General features: G+C 42.7%; 1 protein-coding gene across 1 annotated transcript in view; it reads left to right on the top strand.

The window, feature by feature from the left end:
- Positions 1-1,766: 1,766 nt before the first annotated feature.
- Positions 1,767-20,402, top strand: part of LOC125229845 (lysine-specific demethylase 3B-like) — a gene marked incomplete at its 5' end in the record, with an annotated part of 40,356 nt that continues 21,720 nt past the window's right edge. The window contains one exon of the mRNA XM_048134786.1: positions 1,767-2,014. Within this exon, the coding sequence (XP_047990743.1) occupies positions 1,767-2,014 (248 nt within the window). The remainder of the gene's footprint in view (positions 2,015-20,402) is intronic.

Below are 20,402 nucleotides of genomic sequence, written 5' to 3'. Positions count from 1 at the left end.
ATAATTTGATTTCATTAAGGACACTCATGAATCAGGTGCGTGTTTAAGTACCTATTGACTTTAAGAAATTAAAATTGTCTTGTAATCGGTTTGAACATAAGCATCTTTGTCTTCTGGTCTCATCTGTTCAATTATTTCCTGCAATAATAATATTCCAGTCTTTTTCTTTGGCACAGGGTTCAATTCAGTATATCTACTTACTCAAAAATCTCAAAATAATGGATCTTGAGCTCAGTTCAGTTCACAATTGGAATACACGGTCCGGAACGTGTCAACTCGTCGTTCACGCTTTTACGGCATAACTCGCATACCGCGTTGTTCGCCAAACGACTGCTGACCATCGGCAACGCCTGGCCCGCCGCCAGACACTCACGTGTACATGCTACCAAGGAAATATACTAACATAACTCCGGTTGTTTATGAATTCACATATCAAACCGCTGACACATTTTGCCGTCCCTACAATCGAAGTGCCACCCTTTAGCACGTACTGTCACTTCTTTTTAAAATTGACTACTATTCAAATTTACTCTAATGGCGTGTCATGTCCCGCCCACTCGGCCTATCTTCCCCGTTCCGGTCCGTAATAAACTTGGCGTAACGAAACGTGACTCCGGCCGAGCAATAACTAATTCCCGGCACGTTACTACCAAGGCCGGTGCACGCTTTTCACCGCCGCGTGAAAGTGTGTGATGCAATTGATAATAAGCAACGTCTATCAAGGTAACGGCTCTGGTCGGCCCTTGTTTGTTAGAATCTAGGTTAAACAGTGATTGATGCGGATAGCAACTAATCAGGATGATTGAGAAGTCGAGATTTTTACATGTAGGCCTGCCTTTTTATTAGTTTTAGTGGTAGTTGAGAACAAAAATAATCGAACACGCTGCTGCAAATATGTGAAAATTCCCATTTGCTAAGTAAGTGCGACGTAGCAAAGCTTGGAAATTGTAAGCTCTAGTTGAAAGCAATGAATGCGATAAAATAAAACAGATTTGTTTTTACTACGGGAAGGCCTATTTGAAAGTTTGCCAAAGGTTGACTTATTACATTTGTTACCTACATTGTTCTTGTTATAACTTCAAATTTTAATTAACTTTAACGAAATAATATTTTTCAGAATAATTATATCGTTCGTGCGTTTGAGCGTGATCATCGCATGAATTGTTTCGAATGATTTATTGAGTGTTCGCACGAGAATCACGAGATGCGATACATATTTCTCTCGGGTGGGTGGGCGTAATGTGAATGAGCCACGTTGGCGGCAGCCCAAACGTGTCGCCGACGTCAGCGGACGACACTAACAGATGATACGGGATATCAACATCGAGACAGCCACAAGCGATATACGACCTACATACTTGACGATGCTCCAATGACATATGCGGGCATTTGTATCTTTAAAATGATGATACGAAAGTAATTTAACCATATTATGTAGTTTTTTCTGTCATTAGGTAGGACTGAAAAGACAATGTTGTTTATTGATAATTATGAGTGTGACATGATCTAACCATATGTTTGTTTTGTTGCAGGTGCCACCGAAAGTGTAAGTGCGAGTGGTGATGTGGTTCACGTGAGTGAAGAGAAAGAGAAGTGCGCGAAACCCGAGCCCGTAGCTCAGGAGGCTGCCGTGTGCGCGAGTGAAGTGAGTGCAGTGAGTGGAGCCGCGGATGGTGTGGCTAGCGCCGTGGCCTCCGAGGAGGACGATTGTGTGATAGTCAGTGCGCGCGATGGCGACGACAGGTCCGACTCCGGCGTGAGCGGGGTCCGCTCAGGCGGCTCCGCCAGCTCTGTGGAGGACCGGGATTGGCGCGCTATGGCGCACGGGTACGGCGGGCACCCCCCGCCGCCGCTGCTGCACCTACCGCCCCCGCCGCCGTCCATGTACGCGAGCGAGATCCTGTGGAAGCAGCGGTACCAGCCGCCGCTGCATCCCCCCTCTGCACCATGCCATCGCAGAGGACTACCTCGCAGCGGCCACCTACGATAGAGAGAGACATGAAAGACTGTTACGGTGAGTTGATTTTGATTTCTTTTTCCTTTGGTATAGTACAGCAGGTATTCTATTATCAGCGCATCTTGCTGAAATGTGTAATGACAATAGGAAACTACTTAAGTGGCCATGTTTTCAAAGATAAGGTTAAATCTTGGGCAAATTAATCTCTTTCTCTGGAATTTTAGTCGAAGTATGTCTTACTCATTTGATTGATCTTAAATAACTGAAATTGTTTTATTCCAGAGCAACTGACCTCGGTCATACTTACCGGATCCCAAATCTGGATATGCTCTAGATTAAACGGGTTTCAATAATCCAGCGGTTAATCATGCACTGTGAATACTGTGATCCAGTAACACTATCTGCTATTAATCAATACAGAAAGGAACGTCCGATAATAAATCACACAGTAATCGTTTCGTCCTTGTTCAGCACAACCTGACGCGGCAATTAGCCAGTAAACTCGCGTAATTGGATGATCTGCCGTTGCACAGGAATGCCACGATGATTGATCACATGCGTATTGCAGTCAGACCTGTTACGTTGCGGCAAGCCATTTAACCGGTTCGTAACAGTTAATTTCATCTTTACGATGTTGTCTATTAAGTTAACCATTTGCGGCATAGTGTGAAATTGCGAATGTATGAATTTTAAGCGAAAATTCCATTAACGATTATACGAAGTAATTTCGGAAACCGTGAGTAATTGAACATATGATATTAGGAATTGATTACGAAAAAGCTTCATCAACAATTCATGCCGAAGTAGTGTAGTCGATTTTGAAGTGCAAATTTAAATACATAGTTAAATAGTTTTTAACATTCATTTAGCGACGTACTTATATTATGTACATAGACATCAGCAAAATTATGTATGGAACAGTGTATTTTGACGTTGAATGATTGTTGAAATTATTGTTGTAGTTTTCGTAAAGGCCAACTTTGACTCTCTGACATTTAAAATACCATTCACATTGACAGAAACGTTAGTTCTATTTTCTTAAAAGTTAACATACAGAAACAGCCGGACTCATGTAACGGTTAAGGCGATATATTTCCGTAGACGCTGCACGCACTCGTTTTTTGAAGCCGTTAAAAACATAGGAAAACGCAATGGAAAAATCTGAAAACGATATATGTTAAATTTCAGGATCTGGTGAGTATGTTATGGAGTTGAACAACATGAATGTTACAACTTCGCTCGATAGAAAATGACTCCAAAGTTACCTCTTCTTTTAACAATAAATCGTTCCCATAGCTAGGATAAAAACTTTTTTGACTTGTTTTTTACTTCAATATATAGCTAATAAGATTATCTAGACGAATCTGATGAGTTTGTACCGGCAGCGTCATTAAAATAATATAATATTTACCAAATACTACCAAATCCGCAACGGAAAGATGGAACAACTATGAACCCAATTTTAAGACCTGTTACTAATCCTGTTTTTGCAAAAAAAAAAAATTTTGAAAAAATTTTGAAATCGAAAACATTTTCGATGGCACTTATGGCCTCTTCAGTCGCGCGGCGGCGCTTTCAGAGGATGGACCTGTGTCAGTTTTTTCCGCGTGGTCACGTGTCATTGAAACAATGGGGAACAAAGCTTTGAGGAGGCAGAAAAAATAATTGCGTGCTAGAAAACAAATAAATAAAGAAAATTCTAATCAAAGACTGTGAAAAGGGAGGAAAATGATAATTTATATATACTCGTAAGTATTTCATTTTCATATGATGTTATCAATTGACATTTACGATATCTAAACATCATAGATTTTAGAAACCCCTAGACGACGCGTCTGTGACGTCATTACAGCACAACTTTTCCACTTGGAAAATATATGACTGATGTCCAGTTAGTGAAGAAACTTACGTATAATTTTCATAAAAATATTGAGTTGTTAGAAAGAAAAGGCGGCGGTAGGTACAGTACTGATTGAAGATCAGGTAGGTCTGTCTTTCAAAATTTGGTATAAGGTTAATTAGATCGTGCTACCCTCTGTCTATATTTTTTCTGTGTCTATGCCAAACATGTGGCCAGCCTGACAGAAATTTTGTTTGACAACTATCGCCATTTTTCCACAATAGTTAAAAGATTTCAGTATTTTAACTTCTCAATAAATTTTGATGAAAGTCCATAATCATACATTGATAAAGCTGGACATTTTTTATTTTATTTGGTGGGTATGATTACGGTACTTTATATTTACAGATATTTGACTAATTTGCAAGATTAATATGAATCCGTCAACAAGCTGTCTGACTCCTTTGACAACAGATGATACTTGATATGAATATACTTGAGAATTCAAGGTAGGCATAGAATGGTATTGATACTTTATCTTGTGCTAGGTTGTATTTTATTTGGAGGTACGGTAGTGGCGGTAGTGCCCTGCCAACACGAGTCAAGCGAAGAGAAAAGCTGTTTTCTTGAAGCATTTTGTCGTTCTTCTGAATCCTCGAATTTTGGGTCTGGTTTAAACCAGATTAATATAATTGTCAGGATATGATATCAATAGTGTCGCATATAGGTTAAGTTATGTCTTTATTTTTATTCTTTGTCGTGTTTTATTTTGCTTTTGTGTTGTATTTTTGTGCCTGTTGTATTGTCTTTTGTGTGTCTTAGCATGTACTAATAAAACTACCCTTGCATGCTACTAATTTTAATAATATAGAATAAGTTAATCATAAAAACTAACACTGTATCATGATTGGTTATTTGGATTAATAAATACATTCGCGATGTGTAGCGCGCGAAGTGAAAGGGGCGGAGCTACACGGCATGGAGGGGCGCGCTGTTACATAAGCACCCACGCCGCCTCCGCTCCCTCATTCCGCTCACTACGCTCACGAGCATAACATCTTAACATGTCTTTACCTTACTAACCCTGGTAGCCCTGGTAACCCTGGTAGCCTTGGTATTGGTAGCATGGTAATTGGTACGAGGTTCCTGTCAGCGCGTCTACAAGCTTCTACGCCGGTCAACGAGCGCAGTCCTGCACTCCACATCGTGGTCCTTCGAGCCGGATCAGAAAAAGAAACAAGTACGCGCTGACGCCTTGAGGTTGTCCCACCTCGGCTCAGTATCCTCACCTTACCTTTACCAGCTTGCTGGTCGGATCGTGCTGCGTTGTAGGCTCGTCCTCCGCTCACGTATCCTGGCAACTTTAGTTGCATGCGTCACATGGTGACGTCATCACGCCGCTTTCGAACGTAATAGGCATTGCACCTCGCCATTACGGGAGATTCGGCGCATCGTGGGATCTACGCTTAGGGGTGTCGACGCTGCGTTCTGTAGCGTCCGCACATAGGCGATAGGTAGGTCAGTGATAGTTAGGGACCCCCGCGTGTGCTAAAAAAAAGACAGCAAGAGTACGAGAAGAAAAAGATGTCCGAAGCAGGAAGAAACCTTCGTCCCCGCAATAAACCGGGCACGGCTGCCCCCGCGTCGTCAAATCCGACTCCGTCGTCGGGTCTCACCACCTCGGCGGAGACAAATACGTGGAGCAAAGGCACCGGCGGCAACCCAGACGAAGAGCGTATAGTCAGTGATAGCGAATCCGTAGAATTCGACCACACGGTTAGGAGTCGTGAAGGCACATTGGTCGGGCAACCAATCGCGAGTAAAAGCCGCGCCGCGCCCGCGAAAGGTAGTCGCGCCGCGTCCGCGAAAGGTAGTCGCGCCGCGTCCGCGAAAGGTAGTTGCGCCGCGTCGCAAAGGGATAGTAAGTTAGCAGTTCTGATGGCCGAGCTCGAAGTTCGTAAAGCCGCCTTGGTTGTTGCTCAGAGGCAGAACGAAACCGCACAGATTAAGTTGCAGATTGCGCAATGTGAAGCGCAATCTGACTGTGCGAGCGTTTCGTCGGCTGCTCACGAGCGCACCAAGAGTTGGGTAGAACGACAGGCTAGGCATACGGAGCTCGCGAAAACCGAAAATGTCATTCCCGCGCCGACTAGCAAAATTGAAGTTAAGCCCGAGCGTCCTAAACCGTACGGTAGTCATTTCGCGCCGATAGTCCACAAACCTCCTGAGTTGCCTAGCTTCGACGGCAACGTAACAGAATGGATAGCTTTCCGCGCGGAATTCAACGACACTTCGCCTATGTTCAGTGACGTAAACAACGTGAGTAGGATTAGGCGTGCTCTCAAAGGAGACGCACGAACGGCAGTGAAATCGATTATGTATACTGTTCAAGACCCGCGAGTGATAATGGACGCGTTAGAGCGTCAGTTCGGCGATCCGGACGAAATAGTGTTAACCGAATTGCATAGTGTTAAACGTATGCCACGTTTGGCAGAAGACAATAGTAACATTGCGTCGTTCGCAGCGCACGTAGCAAACGCCGTGGCTACAATAAAATCACTCGGACAGGACAAGTATCTACACGCGCCGGAATTGGTCAATAAAATAGTTGACAAATTAAGTTTAATAGTGCGATATGAGTGGTCGAAATACAGACGTGCTAATCCCAGTTCCCCAGACCTCGTCGCGGTCTCTGAGTTTTTAAACGAGATTAGCATAGCCGCGAAGCGCATTATCCGTAAACCGACGCATAAACTGAGAACCGCCGTGCATACGGTTTTATATGAGCACGAGCCTAGGGCATCTGGGCGTCGAGCCCCCGAATACACGCGCGATATCAGTACCGGTTCGGAAGAATCTCGCGACGCACGTCCGCGTACGTACGATAGAAAAAGTCATGCTAAAGTAAACCCGCCTATAGTAGCTCAAGTGAAGCACCGCGAACATAAAAAAAAACCCGTGGTCGCTTCATCGAAGCCTAAGACGTACAACTCCACCCCCGTCGCGCAAAGTCACGCTTGCGCCATATGCGCTAGTAGTGAGCACAAAAACGTGTCGTGCCCTAAGCTTATCGCGGCCTCGGTGGCAGAACGTTGGGAATTAGTTAGGAGCTCGAAGCTCTGCTTTAGGTGTTTAGACTTGACTCACCGTCGACCTGTTAAATGCAAATACGTCGCGTGTGGTGTAAACCAATGCGAAGCGGGTCATCATAAGTTACTACACGGACTGAGCGCGGTCGCCCCCGCGAACGGTAGTAATAGGACGGGAGCAATTAATACTATCTCGTGCGCGCACACGTATTTAAAAGTCATTCCTGTAGAGGTATCTGGGCCGTTAGGCACAGTGCAAACCCTCGCGCTACTAGACGAAGGCGCGGAAATGACGTTAATTTTACACGAAACCGCTGATAAAATCGCACCACGGGTCAGAGGTCAACCTCTCGACATCACGGGCGTAGGCGGTGTAGTGAGCGATCAAGATTCGTATACTATGCAGGTCGCTATTCGAGGCTTTTGTAGTCGTCATATGGAAATCATGGAGGCCGTTACGATTAGTACGTTCGGAGTAGGCGTGCAATGCGTTCCGCGTAGTACGGTCGACAAGTGCGATCACTTGAAGGAAATCGCAGACGAGCTGTGGTATCCGCCCGCGAAGCCTACTATTTTGATAGGACAGGATAATTGGCATCTAATTATCACGCGGCAGATTATTAGCGGACCGCCACATCTTCCCGTAGCTAGTCTCACGCGATTAACACACGAGTCGTGTTCAATGCGCGCAGCGACGTAGACGCGTTGATGAGTAATTAAAATAAATTGCGAATTAGCGCGGCTACAGCCGCGCTGACGATTTGACGCGATGGATCACTCCAAATCGAGTCAACCCATCGTGAATGAATTCCTCGCCTTTCTACAACTGAAGAACAAGCTGTTGCTGGAAGGAAAGATGGATGCGGCTGCTGCTATGCAGATGAGTTCTAGTGCGTCGAGTTTTACCATCGAGGACATCTGCCAAGCGAAGCAAGTGCTGTGCCAGTCCCTGGGGATCGTCGGCACATATGTACCTCACCGGAGAGGTGATGAAACCGGGGAGAAGACCCTTCAAGACATTAAGAAGATCCTGAAGGAGTATGAAGACCGGATTCCGGAGTTTGTAGCGACGGATACCATCCTGCCGTCATGTGATCCGGATCTTGTTGATATTCGCTGCTTGGTTAAGGAAATCGTGGCCCTTAAATCAAGTCTAGCCGAAGTTAAAGTTAAGTTTGAAGCCAGCCTAATCACAATAGCTGAATTACGTAATGAAGTCTCTACTTTGCGTAATGCTCCAATTCGGTCGGCGGTTTCAAATATTATTAATAATGATATTCGGACTGACACTAGTGTTAAGTCGGTCAGTATGCGCGATGCTGACACGCTGAAAAGTCCAGCACGTGCCGCCGCTCCGCGCGCGCCCCCCCTGCGCGCGCGACTGCCCCCGTGACCTCGAAACCACGTCAGCGTGATTATGCTGGCGTCGCAGCCGGTCAGCTTGTCGCAGCCAGCCGGGTCAATGCACCTAATAAGGGGTGTGAAGAACCAGTGGAAGAGAATTCCTCCCGCGCTAAAGTCGATAAGGAGGGATTCACACTGGTGGAACGGAAGAAGAAGGCGCGCAGGGCACCTCGTAAGACTCTGTGTGGCACCGCAGAGCCGGTTAATTCTGGTCTACGGGTTGCAACACCGAGTAAGGCGCTCTACGTGTCCCGTCTTCATTACTCCGCCGTGGCTGACGATGTGGTGGAGTACGTTCGCCGGAAGACTGGCTACACGCTGAGGGTACACCAGCTACAGTCGCGTCATTACGTGCACTTCAGTTCGTTCGTGGTGCGCGTGCCGCGGCCGCTGCAGGACACCATCGCGAGCGCAGACTTCTGGCCGAAAGGTGTGCTTTTTCGGCGGTTCCGGGGCAACTTGCCGAATCCTACACCGGGGCAAACGACGCAACGGAGCCACGCTGTTTCGTCATCGCCCAAATCAATTGTTTAGTTATAATACTTTTATTCTTTGTAATGTTTTTTTTTATTATTTAATTTCATGACGCATTGGATTTATCTGTAATGTCATTGAAATATGTTTTCAAATAAATAAATAAATAAATTAGGCTGGGTTTTGCACGGACCAGATAAGACGACCCGCGCCGCGGTACATTTCGTAGGGCACGCTAGGCCTAAGACCGCGGACGACGAAGCCGTCGAATTAATGAAGCAGCATTTCGATATCGAGGCGTTAGGTGTGTCAAAACAGCTGCCTAGGGCCGACCCGGATCAACGCGCGTTAGATATTTTAAGGGCAACGTGCGAAAAGATACCGGGGGAGAATAGGTATCGAGCGGGACTATTATGGCGGAGCGATGACGAAACTCTCCCAGACAATCGCGCGCAGGCGTTAAAACGGTTATATAGTTTAGAACGAAAATTAGACCGCGACGCGAATCTTAAAGCCGAGTATTCGAAGCACATGAACAATTTGCTAGAGAAAGGCTACGCGGAGAAAATGGACTCGCCCCCGCCCCCCGACTCGCCCCGGGCATGGTATCTCGCGCATTTCCCGGTTTTTCATCCGCAACGTGGAAAAATGCGTCTAGTTTGGGACGCAGCGGCTATGGCCTACGGCAGGTCATTAAATAGCGCGTTACTGGCCGGGCCAGACTTGTTAGAGTCGCTATTCGGAGTATTGGTTCGCTTCCGCGAGGGAAAAATCGCGGTAATAGCGGACGTTAAAGAAATGTTTCTCCAGATCGAGATTGTGGAACAGGATCGGGACGCTTTACGTTTCGTTTTTAGGGGGAGGACCGCGACGGACCGCCGCAGGAATATAGAATGAAAAGGCTAATATTCGGCTCAGCGTCGTCACCTACCACCGCGCTGTATGTAAAAAACGAAAACGCGAAAGAACATAGTGCAGAGTTTCCGATCGCTGCGGAGAAAACGATCAAAAATACGTATATGGATGACATGTTGATAGCACTCGACATGAGCGAACAGGAAGCTAGGCGCGTTGTGAACGATGTTTACGAACTGAACATGCGCGCGTCGTTTGAACTTCGAGGTTTCGCGTCGAATCATCCGGAGGTGATCGCGGACGTAGTCAACAGTAAGGAGGAGACTACGGTCATAGGCGCTAGCGATAGCGAACGCACGCTAGGCTTAAAGTGGAATCATAAACGCGATACGTTAGGGTTTAACGTGAATTTTAGGAACACACCCGAAAACGTACTCGACGGCCGCGAATTACCCACAAAAAGGCAGGTCACGAGTAGTGCGATGTCCATATTCGACCCCATAGGTTACATTAGCCCCATATCAGTGCTAGGTAAAGCGTTAATGCAAGAGATATGGCGCACTGGGATCGGTTGGGACACGCCCATTCCCGTTACGCTCGCGCCCGCCTGGCGTTCGTTTATAGAAAACGTACAGCAGTTAAAACAGCTCGAAATTCCTAGACACGTACCCGCGTACAACCGCGAAGCGCACATGCATGTATTTTGCGACGCTAGTGAAAAAATATACGCCGCGGCCGTGTATCTGGTTAGCATAACGCCCGAGGGAGAGCGTACGTCCGCGTTAGTAGCCGCAAAGGCCCGCGTCGCGCCTCTTCGCGTAGTTAGCATTCCACGAATGGAATTACAGAGCTGTGTGCTAGCCACGCGTCTAGCAGATACGATAATAAAAGAGTCGGACTACGTAATTAAGGAAAAATATTTTTGGTCAGACTCGAAGACGGCACTCGCTTGGATTCGCTCAGACCCGCGTAAATATAAGACGTACGTCGCTCATAGGTTAGCTGAGATAGAAAACACTACCACCCCCGCTAACTGGCGATGGGTGCCTAGTGCCGCTAACGTAGCGGACGACGCCACTCGGGGCGTCCCGGCGCATTTTGGGGCCGACCACCGGTGGTTCGTTGGGCCAGAATTCATACGGAAAAGCGAGTCTTATTGGCCGGTAGAAAAAACGCTCGCGCCTGTCGCAGACACGGGCGAAGAGCGCGCAGCGAAAGTAGTTTGCTCGCTAGGCGTTACTAGGAAAACGTTCGACTACCTACCAGATATAAATAGGTTTCCGCGTTTTAAACGTTTAGTTAGAGTCACTGCTCTCGTTCTGGTTGCCGCTGAGGCTTTCAAAGCCTTATTGCTCAAAAAGAAAACGGAAACAGAAATGAACAATGAACATATCAGACTGGCGGAGATATTGCTCATTCGTCGGAGTCAGCACGCGTCATTCCCGGAGGAAATTAAGTTGCTGGAAACTGGGCGCGCGCTACCTAAGAAATCACCGCTGCACAAGGTCGCTGTGAAGCTGGATAAAAACGGGATCATCACTCTGAACGCGAGGATCGATAAAGACGTCCACATCCCAGTGCTGCACGCGAAGGAAGATTTCACGAATTTGCTGATATATCATTTTCACGCTCTGTACAATCACGGCAACCACTCAACCGTCATTAACGAGCTGAAACAGAGATATTATATTATCGGGCTGCGCGGCACAATACGATATATTACAAACAAGTGCCAATGGTGTCGGACCTATAAAGGGACTACCCTCAAAGTCCCCGTAGGCGACTTACCAGCAGAGAGGCTCCAGGCGAATCAACCGCCATTCACTGCCGCCGCCGTCGATTTGTTCGGCCCGATGAATATTACAATAGGCCGCCGCCGCGAAAAGAGATGGGGAGTGTTGTTCACTTGCCTCACAACTCGAGCTGTACATCTAGAGCTTGCCGCCTCCTTATCGGCATCCTCCATGATACTATCACTAAGAAGAATGATAGCTCGACGCGGCGCGCCTACAGTTCTGTACTCGGACAACGCCACTAACTTTTACGGCGCCGAGAGAGAACTAGCGGAAGCTAAGAGAACACTGCCTGACAGCCTGAAGCCCTTCCTGTCCGAACGCGAGATGACCTGGAAGAAGATTCCACCTGGAAACCCCTCAGCAGGCGGCGCGTGGGAGCGCCTGGTGGGCAGTGTTAAGACCGCTTTAAAAGTGACACTGAAAGAAAGAGCTCCTCATGAAGAAGTTCTGCACACGCTGTTGCTAGAAGCCGAGCATATAGTCAACTCGAGACCGCTGACGCCAGTGAACCCAGACCTCGACGACGAAGCTCTGACGCCGAACCACTTTCTCATCGGCCGTTCGAGCGCCCTGTCGCCGCTAGGCGTGTTCACCGACTCCGTGTTGACCCTATCGTCATGGAAAACAGCTCAGAACTTGGCCGATCACTTTTGGAGGCGCTGGATAAAGGAATACCGGCCCAGCTTACTCCCTCGGTCGAGCGCTCATCAGCAGGTGCACAAGCTACACGAAGGAGACATAGTGATAGTGGCCGACGGCTCTATGCCCCGCGGAACTTGGCCTAGAGGTGTAATCACACAACTCTTTCCCGGCCCTGATGGCCACGTAAGAGTAGCCATAGTTCGTACCCGCGCAGGAGAAGTACGTCGCCCAGTTTCCAGGCTTATTCCCATATGCTCTGTCCACTCAGACGGTGTTAGCACACGCGGGGAGATTGTCGCATATAGGTTAAGTTATGTCTTTATTTTTATTCTTTGTCGTGTTTTATTTTGCTTTTGTGTTGTATTTTTGTGCCTGTTGTATTGTCTTTTGTGTGTCTTAGCATGTACTAATAAAACTACCCTTGCATGCTACTAATTTTAATAATATAGAATAAGTTAATCATAAAAACTAACACTGTATCATGATTGGTTATTTGGATTAATAAATACATTCGCGATGTGTAGCGCGCGAAGTGAAAGGGGCGGAGCTACACGGCATGGAGGGGCGCGCTGTTACATAAGCACCCACGCCGCCTCCGCTCCCTCATTCCGCTCACTACGCTCACGAGCATAACATCTTAACATGTCTTTACCTTACTAACCCTGGTAGCCCTGGTAACCCTGGTAGCCTTGGTATTGGTAGCATGGTAATTGGTACGAGGTTCCTGTCAGCGCGTCTACAAGCTTCTACGCCGGTCAACGAGCGCAGTCCTGCACTCCACAAATAGCAACTTTATTAAATAGACAAAGTTTTAATTGCATAGTTTTCATACTTTTGATTTTATTCATATATTAAAATATAAATAGCATATATTTCATCAGTGACTGGATGTGATTTCATCATGTTTGAATGACGATCATCAAAATTTACAAGTAAGTAACCTGCTATTAGTAGGTTCATAAACAACAAGAATAAAATTCGAATCTTTGCCATGTATACAGCTTAAAAGCTTTCAATATGAAAATGAAAAAGCGTTATTTATTCACGACTGACAAAAATGTGTATTTTTAAACAACAGTGACATGACATAATAAACTTTTTACATAAAGTCTATTGTCAAAGAAGCTGAATGACGGTTACTGTGTTCTGTTAACTATGCTGTTAACAATATGTTTATAAGAAAAAACTTCTACATGAAGTAGAAAACTCGCCGAGATGTTAATCTTTCCCCTCCTCCCTTCAGTTTTTCATATATTAATTTTCAGTTTTTTTTATATATTCAGGAAAACCGTAAAAGCTACAGTTATGATGTTTAGGAGATCTTTGCAGGTAAATAGTTGTAACTCGTAATTTTCAAATTGTGCTCCTATTTATTACGGGACTAATGCTGAAAACGCAAAAAAAATATCTTTTTTATACATTTCGACTGTCATTATACAGCTCATTTCTATGGAACATCCAATTTTTTTTTCGTGGTTTCAGCATTGCACCCTTAATAAAAGTTGTTCATAATGACCTCAAAAGTCACTATGAAAAGTTTGAATGGTCCTTTTTATTTCACCCTGTCGATCTGTAGCTAAGTGCGATTACTAAGAAGTTTCGACGATGGCAGTTGGAGAACCCGAAAAAATCGATAAAATTAATTGTAGTTTAGGAACGTCCTTAAAAGCTCCGACAACGCTGACCAAACACACTGTAACTATAAATCATTAGTATTACTTACACAAATGATGAAACCTAATAAAGAAAATAAAGGCGGTGATCGTTTACCATCAGGCGATACAGCTGCTCATTTGCCTCCTATTTCATGAAAAAACTAAGAAAGCCCAGTTAAAATACGGCGATCATTGTACTGCGATCCGTCTGTGTCATGCTGCCGCGCGAATTTGAGTTCCCGTGTGCGACAAGCGAACAGAGCCGCGCGGGCGGGGCTGCCCGGACGCCGCGCACCTCACCCCCTTGGATTGGTTAGTTTGACAGATCATCTCGCCTTAAAGAGATTGGGGCAGGTCAGGGTTGCTTCGGTCACTGACGAATCCTTTCATGTTGTAATGATTTTAAACCTACCTTGAACGGGTTGGTGACATTGTGACCTTCATTGTAAAAATAAATTCACGATTTGTGAAACGTCCAATTTAGTCAGAACTCAGAACAAACAAAAATAAAATGTTGATTACCTTCCATTTGTTATTTGCGTTGGCTGAGACTGAATACAATTATAACTTCTAATTAGTCACAATGTACGAAAACAAACTTTAAATAATTTATGTACTTTACTTATTTTTTGAATTCTTAAAATAGATTCAATGCGCCTCGCAATCAACTAGAAACAAGAACAAAAAACAAAACATTGCAAAATATTCGTAAATAGACAAGGAATTGTAAATAGGCCAAGGAATTGTAAATAACTACCGAGTGCGGATTTGTCCATGTCCACTAGAAATTAATTAAATTACAAATGTACCTATTCTGATACACTAAAGCCTCCGCCACACATAAAGCGTTTTGATAGCATAGCGTTAGCGGAGCGTCAGCGTAGCGGAATGCGCGCGCAATTCGCTCGCAATCCGTGCTCGTTTGACGCACCACTATCATTGCGCTCCACTAACGCTCCGCCTACGCTCTCAAAACGCGCATGTGTGGCCGAGCTTTAATATAATTACATATTCTATAGCCTGATTACATCGCAATGCTTTTGTTGCCTCCACGGACGTTGCATACGCCACAAGATACTTACTTCATGTTACCGTTGCCTTTCTTCCGCGGCCCAGTTTCCACTGATGCCGTGACTCGGATCACTTTCTCCATTGTTCATCTCGGCTGCTGTTGCTGTGCAAGTAATAGTTAACCTTGTGAATGATTACTTACGTAGTCTTAGGACAAAATAAATGATCATTGCGGATTAGTCTTTACGAGTAGCGTTGTTTCTTGACGTCTTAACTTAAACGATGATGCAATGCTAAAAGAAATATTTGAATCAAGGTTATGTTGACAAGAAATGTCGTATGTCGCTGAAAGTTATTTTAATACGTATATGTCGCTATCAAAATAGGATGTGCGTTGCGTAGTAAATATATTGCGTATGAAACATTGCTATGGCTATGACATCTTAGTAAATCGTGATCTAAATAATACACGAGAAACAAAACCCCAGGCGTCGTCGGTTGTCAGTTATGGATTTTAATATGGGATTCCATTTCTTTTGGTGTACTTAGTACACGTACTCTATTATCTATACTGGGTTTTTATTTTATTGTAGCTTTCGAAACAAGAATGGCTATTTTAACTATAAAACTCCCGTGAGACTCATACATATTTAAAAATATTTTAAGCGGGTTACTCACGTATTAAGTCGATATCTAGAAGACTCTTGAGAAAGGTCCTCGAAATTGGACCGAAACATGTCGAACGCTATATCGACTTAATACGTGAGTAACCCGCTTAAAATATTTTTTAAATAAGGATGGCTATCTTTGTAATTAAATATCATATAACTAATTAAGTAATTAATTATAAACAGATAAACTTTGTTTGATATCAATGTGTTATTGAAATACCTATCGGTCAAATACATGACATTGGAATTTAGTCTATGTAATTTACAAAATCTAGATTGTTATACAATCCTTGGGTTATTTATTTTTCAAGCCACAAGATAATGTAATCGCAATATGTACTTAATTGTATAAAATTAACAAAAGTTTTCCATTGTTATGTCTTGCTTGACCTTGACACTGCGGATATGTTTTTAAAGATAAATAGGTAGGTAAAATTCACTTTGTGTACGTATCCACACAATCAAAAATAGCCTCAATCAAGGTCAGGCATTTTTGACCTCGACTTTGTTTCTTATTATTATAAATGAAGTCATTTTGCGATGTTCACTAATAAATTATGTATTTACGTGGGTGCATACTTAACCGAATAACTTTCCATATTATTATTTACCGTGTATCTTACGATTCTAATTATAATGCAACTCAAAACATTTTGCAGTCTGTGTTTATTTATACACTCAGTACCTACTAGGGCTCTGGATACACGTGATTCACGCCGAACCGTAGCTACGTGACCTTAACACCGGCGGTACTAAGATCACGAATTTCACGAACACGGCAAGGTACGTACCTCGTACGTACGTACTTGCCTTAGCGCCCGGATTCACGTGACACGTGACACGCCGCGGGCCGTGACACGCCGCCGCCCGAACCTACGTTCGTGTGCAGAGCTTCGGGTGGCGGTTCCGTTGGATACTTATCGTACGTTTTGTAGATTCAACACGCCCGGGAGAAAACCAAATCATGACTACTATTGAATTATCACTTAGTACCTATACTTAATACGGGACGAAAGTTTTTTTACGTATAAATTAAACTTATATTTATGTTTTGCTTCGATTTTTATACAATACATATAACTAGCGGCCCTCCCCGGCTACGCACGGGGATTATCATAAAAATTGTTATAATAAGTAATCCGTAAAAGATAGATATATGCCATCGCGGACTTTTTTGTAGACCTATTAGAGAGACACAATTTTCCAATACATTATTTTGATATAGCTCAAACGGTTTTGGCAGCGTTTTCGATTAAAGCTCTCAGCCAGCGGGATTTTGTCCAACTCGATTAGAAAATATCGTCATATTTTAACCAATTCAAACAAAACTTTAACAAATTATAAACCTAAACTTTCCTCAAGGATTACTCTATTCATAAATGAAAACCCGTTCAGTAGTTCTTGACTTTATCACAAACACACAGACAGACGCAGCAGGGGACTTTGTTTTATAAGAGAACATTAAGTGATTTATGGCGTTATTCGCTGTGTTACGTTACGGCCTAATATTGTTTATTTTTTTGACATGTGCCGTCAGAATCCTCAAATACTCGACACTAACTTAAAACTGTATGTGGTGACAGTTTAGTATAGTATGGAGTAAATATTGACCCAGAGCTGTAAGAAGTGTAAGAACCTCTTTTTCACACATGACAGCGTCCACAAAACGTAAAATCGTGTAATAATGGTTAAAAAAATCAAGTACTTTAAAAACAATATTTCGCTTACTTTAAACATAATCTAAAACATGTTACATTTTTGCGGATCTTCGTTAGTAAGTATTTTACGATATTAATTTATAACGCAAGATTTACTTATTATGTCATTTATCATTCATTTTTAACCCCCGACGCAAAAACGACGGGGTGTTATAAGTTTGACGTGTCTGTCTGTCTGTCTGTCTGTTTGTCTGTCTGTGTGTGTGTCTGTCTGTGGCATCGTAGCTCCCGAACGGATGAACCGATTTCGATTTAGTTTTTTTCATTTGAAAGCTGTGTTAGTCGGGAGTGTTCTTAGCCATGTTTCATGAAAATCGGTCCACTAGGTCGCGGTCGGGGGTTTTTTCAAAATTTTAATTTTGTGGTTAGGTTATTATTTTTAAACTAGTGCTGTGGCAGAGTGTAATTACGATTTAAATGACATTTCAGTAAGTTGATAGAAATCGTTTATTTGTTTAAGCGCCTCCTTGTCCATAGGGCCTAATCGATTCAACCAATTCGAAATTAATCATTACATTTGGCAAACGATACGTCTTAGCCACATCGTAACATACATCAAAACAAATGTGTCAAAAATGTGAACTTATGGATCCGGGACAATAGTTCTAATGAAATTCAGGAACACGACGCTTAGCCATATATTTCTGGTGAAGCATTATTATGTTATTCTTAAGGTTTTCACATTTATTCTTTCATTTATTATGTATGAAAATGAAAAAGATTTTTATAAAAAGTGATTTACCTACCAAGTGGCTTTAATTAATTAATATTTAAGCTAGCTACTGTGTAAGAATATAACGTAATCTTAAATGTAAACAAGGCAAACAGCAGTGTAGATGAACAAAAGATCAAGTTCTGTGAATCTTTGAGACGTACTATGATGACTATTATACTCCAGGTAAAAAAAATATGCACACATGTGCGCGGGGCCACGGTTAAGACAAAAAAAAATAACAGCTGCAGTTCTTATCAGTTACGGTACATTAAATAATACTTTTAGATAGTATATTCCTTTAAAGCACTCTATTGTTTGACGAACGAGCTCAGCTATCTTACTGTGGTGGTATTTTGTAAATAATAAGTGCAGTTCCACCACGTGGTAATAAAGACAGTAAGATTTATGAGCAGCCTTTTGTACGTGAAGCTGAGTGAAGTGAGCGATGTGTTATTTTTACATTTTGGGATTTTTTTTATTTAATCTGGATGGGGCAGATTAGAATTTTAGTTTATTTCAATTAGTCACTTGTAAGATCCCAGTTGATCAACACTTGAAGGCCTTGACACTTTACTTTAGCGGTGAATTTAAAAGTTATTGTCGTTGTTGTTTTGTTCAGTTTTTGTATTGTTACTGTTAATGTTTGAAACTCTTAACAACGAAGAGAAGTTTGGTGTGGAGATATGCCACCAGAGTCGGAGATTCAGCTTTATGTACTCTCTGCAAGGATCGGACAAACAATGAGTTTCCGTGTCGTCATGGTACTACAGGATCTATCGCGAGGCATTTGACGTCAGTTCATTTGAAATCTACTGTTACTGTTACGACATCAAACGAGTAAGTTAATTTTTTAAATAGGTAAAATCCATAATAAGTAAATGAAAGCAGCAGAGGTCTAAGTTTAAATACCATGAAAAAATAATTTTAAAGTTATTGCATGTAAATAGTATAACGAAGCTCACTTTATTAAGCAATGCTTTATTAAGCAATCAGTAATAAATGGCTTAGTTTTTATATTAATTATTATTTTTGAAACAATTTGAAACAGTTTGAAACAATAAAATGATAATCCTGCGCCTTGAACACTCTTAAAGTAGACTTTTTTTACGACCATCAATCTTATTACTATATAACGTAATTACCTAATTAAATGGTGGCTATAACAGTTAAGTTGGCGTAAAATGTATAACATAATTATTAACTAGGTATGTGTTAAAATTACGTTTCCGTGGATGTCATCCTATCGTCACATTCTTAATTTTTATACTAAATTGACAAATTTCATATTCCGTTCATCAATAATTGAATGGTACCGTGTATACTTATATTCCGTTCATCAATAATAGGTAGCTATTAAATCTTATTAATCAGAGGGTAACTAGAGAGTTTTTGTCAACGAACACTGCAGACACATAATAAGCAGATTCAAAGGTATCACGGTGCATGGTTAAGCCCATATTACCATGTTAACGCATGGTATTTTTCAACTACAACCACTCAACAGATAAGCTTAACAAAGGATAAGGTATAATTAGTCATGGTATAGTGCCTTAACATAAAAGTAATATTTTAGTGAAAGTATAAGCATTTTCTGAATTTGAACTCGAAGCGTCGGTTGTAGCGTAGAGACAATGCTAACAGTGGTTATTCAATAATAAGTTGAATTTAGAATTACAACTGTTGAATACTTTTGGATAGAGTAAAAAACTCAAATGACTGGAAGGAAACTTTATCTGAAACGGTTACCAAATCTAGCAGTTACCCTTACAAAAGGTTACCTACCCATATCGTTGGTATTTTAATAACCACTTCTAAATTAAGCCTATCGGAAACCCCGGATCGTTTATTCGGTTATATTTATTTATTACTTACATATTAATATTTGAAAAACCGCAGTATTGAATATAAATTTTAATTCAAAAGTAATTAAGATATAACCTCACGATACCTACATTTTTATTCATAACTTATAGAGACTGCATCCGATCTTATCTTCTCTCATGAAACGCCGCTGGCGGACCGGGCGTGTCACGTGAATTCGTACGTACGTACGTACGCATCTACGTGCGTACGTACGCTAATTTCACGTGATTTATTTTCACGTGACGAACGAACCAGAAATCCGTTGCCGTGTATCACGGCAACGTGCGTACGGCTACGTGTTCACGATACACGGTCACGACCGGGAGCCCTAGTCGTCGCATGCGCTACTATTTTACTCGGCGCTTACGACCTTTCGGTCGCGATGATGAGCCTTGCATAGAGTGCATAGATTAGAAGTCGTAGTATAGAAGTGACATGGGTTTACATGGGCATTTTTTTTAATTTATGACTCTCAATTAGCGTGAGTTGTTAACAAAAAACATAAAACGCTGTTAGTTTTGTAACGACTATCAAGCTTGAAATCTGTATTTAAAACTAAACTTTTTTCACGTTCTGAATTTAGATTATAGCTTAGTATAATTTACATAATTAAAACAAAAACGATGTTTTTATTGAAATTCCATGCTTAATTATCGTTTCAAAACTGACAGCGATTTAACTTTTTTTTTTAACAACTCTGTGAGTCCCAATT

Source organism: Leguminivora glycinivorella, chromosome 9, assembly GCF_023078275.1.
Source record: "Leguminivora glycinivorella isolate SPB_JAAS2020 chromosome 9, LegGlyc_1.1, whole genome shotgun sequence".
Lineage (NCBI taxonomy): Eukaryota > Metazoa > Arthropoda > Insecta > Lepidoptera > Tortricidae > Leguminivora > Leguminivora glycinivorella.
This window is presented reverse-complemented; position numbering and strand designations above follow the sequence as displayed.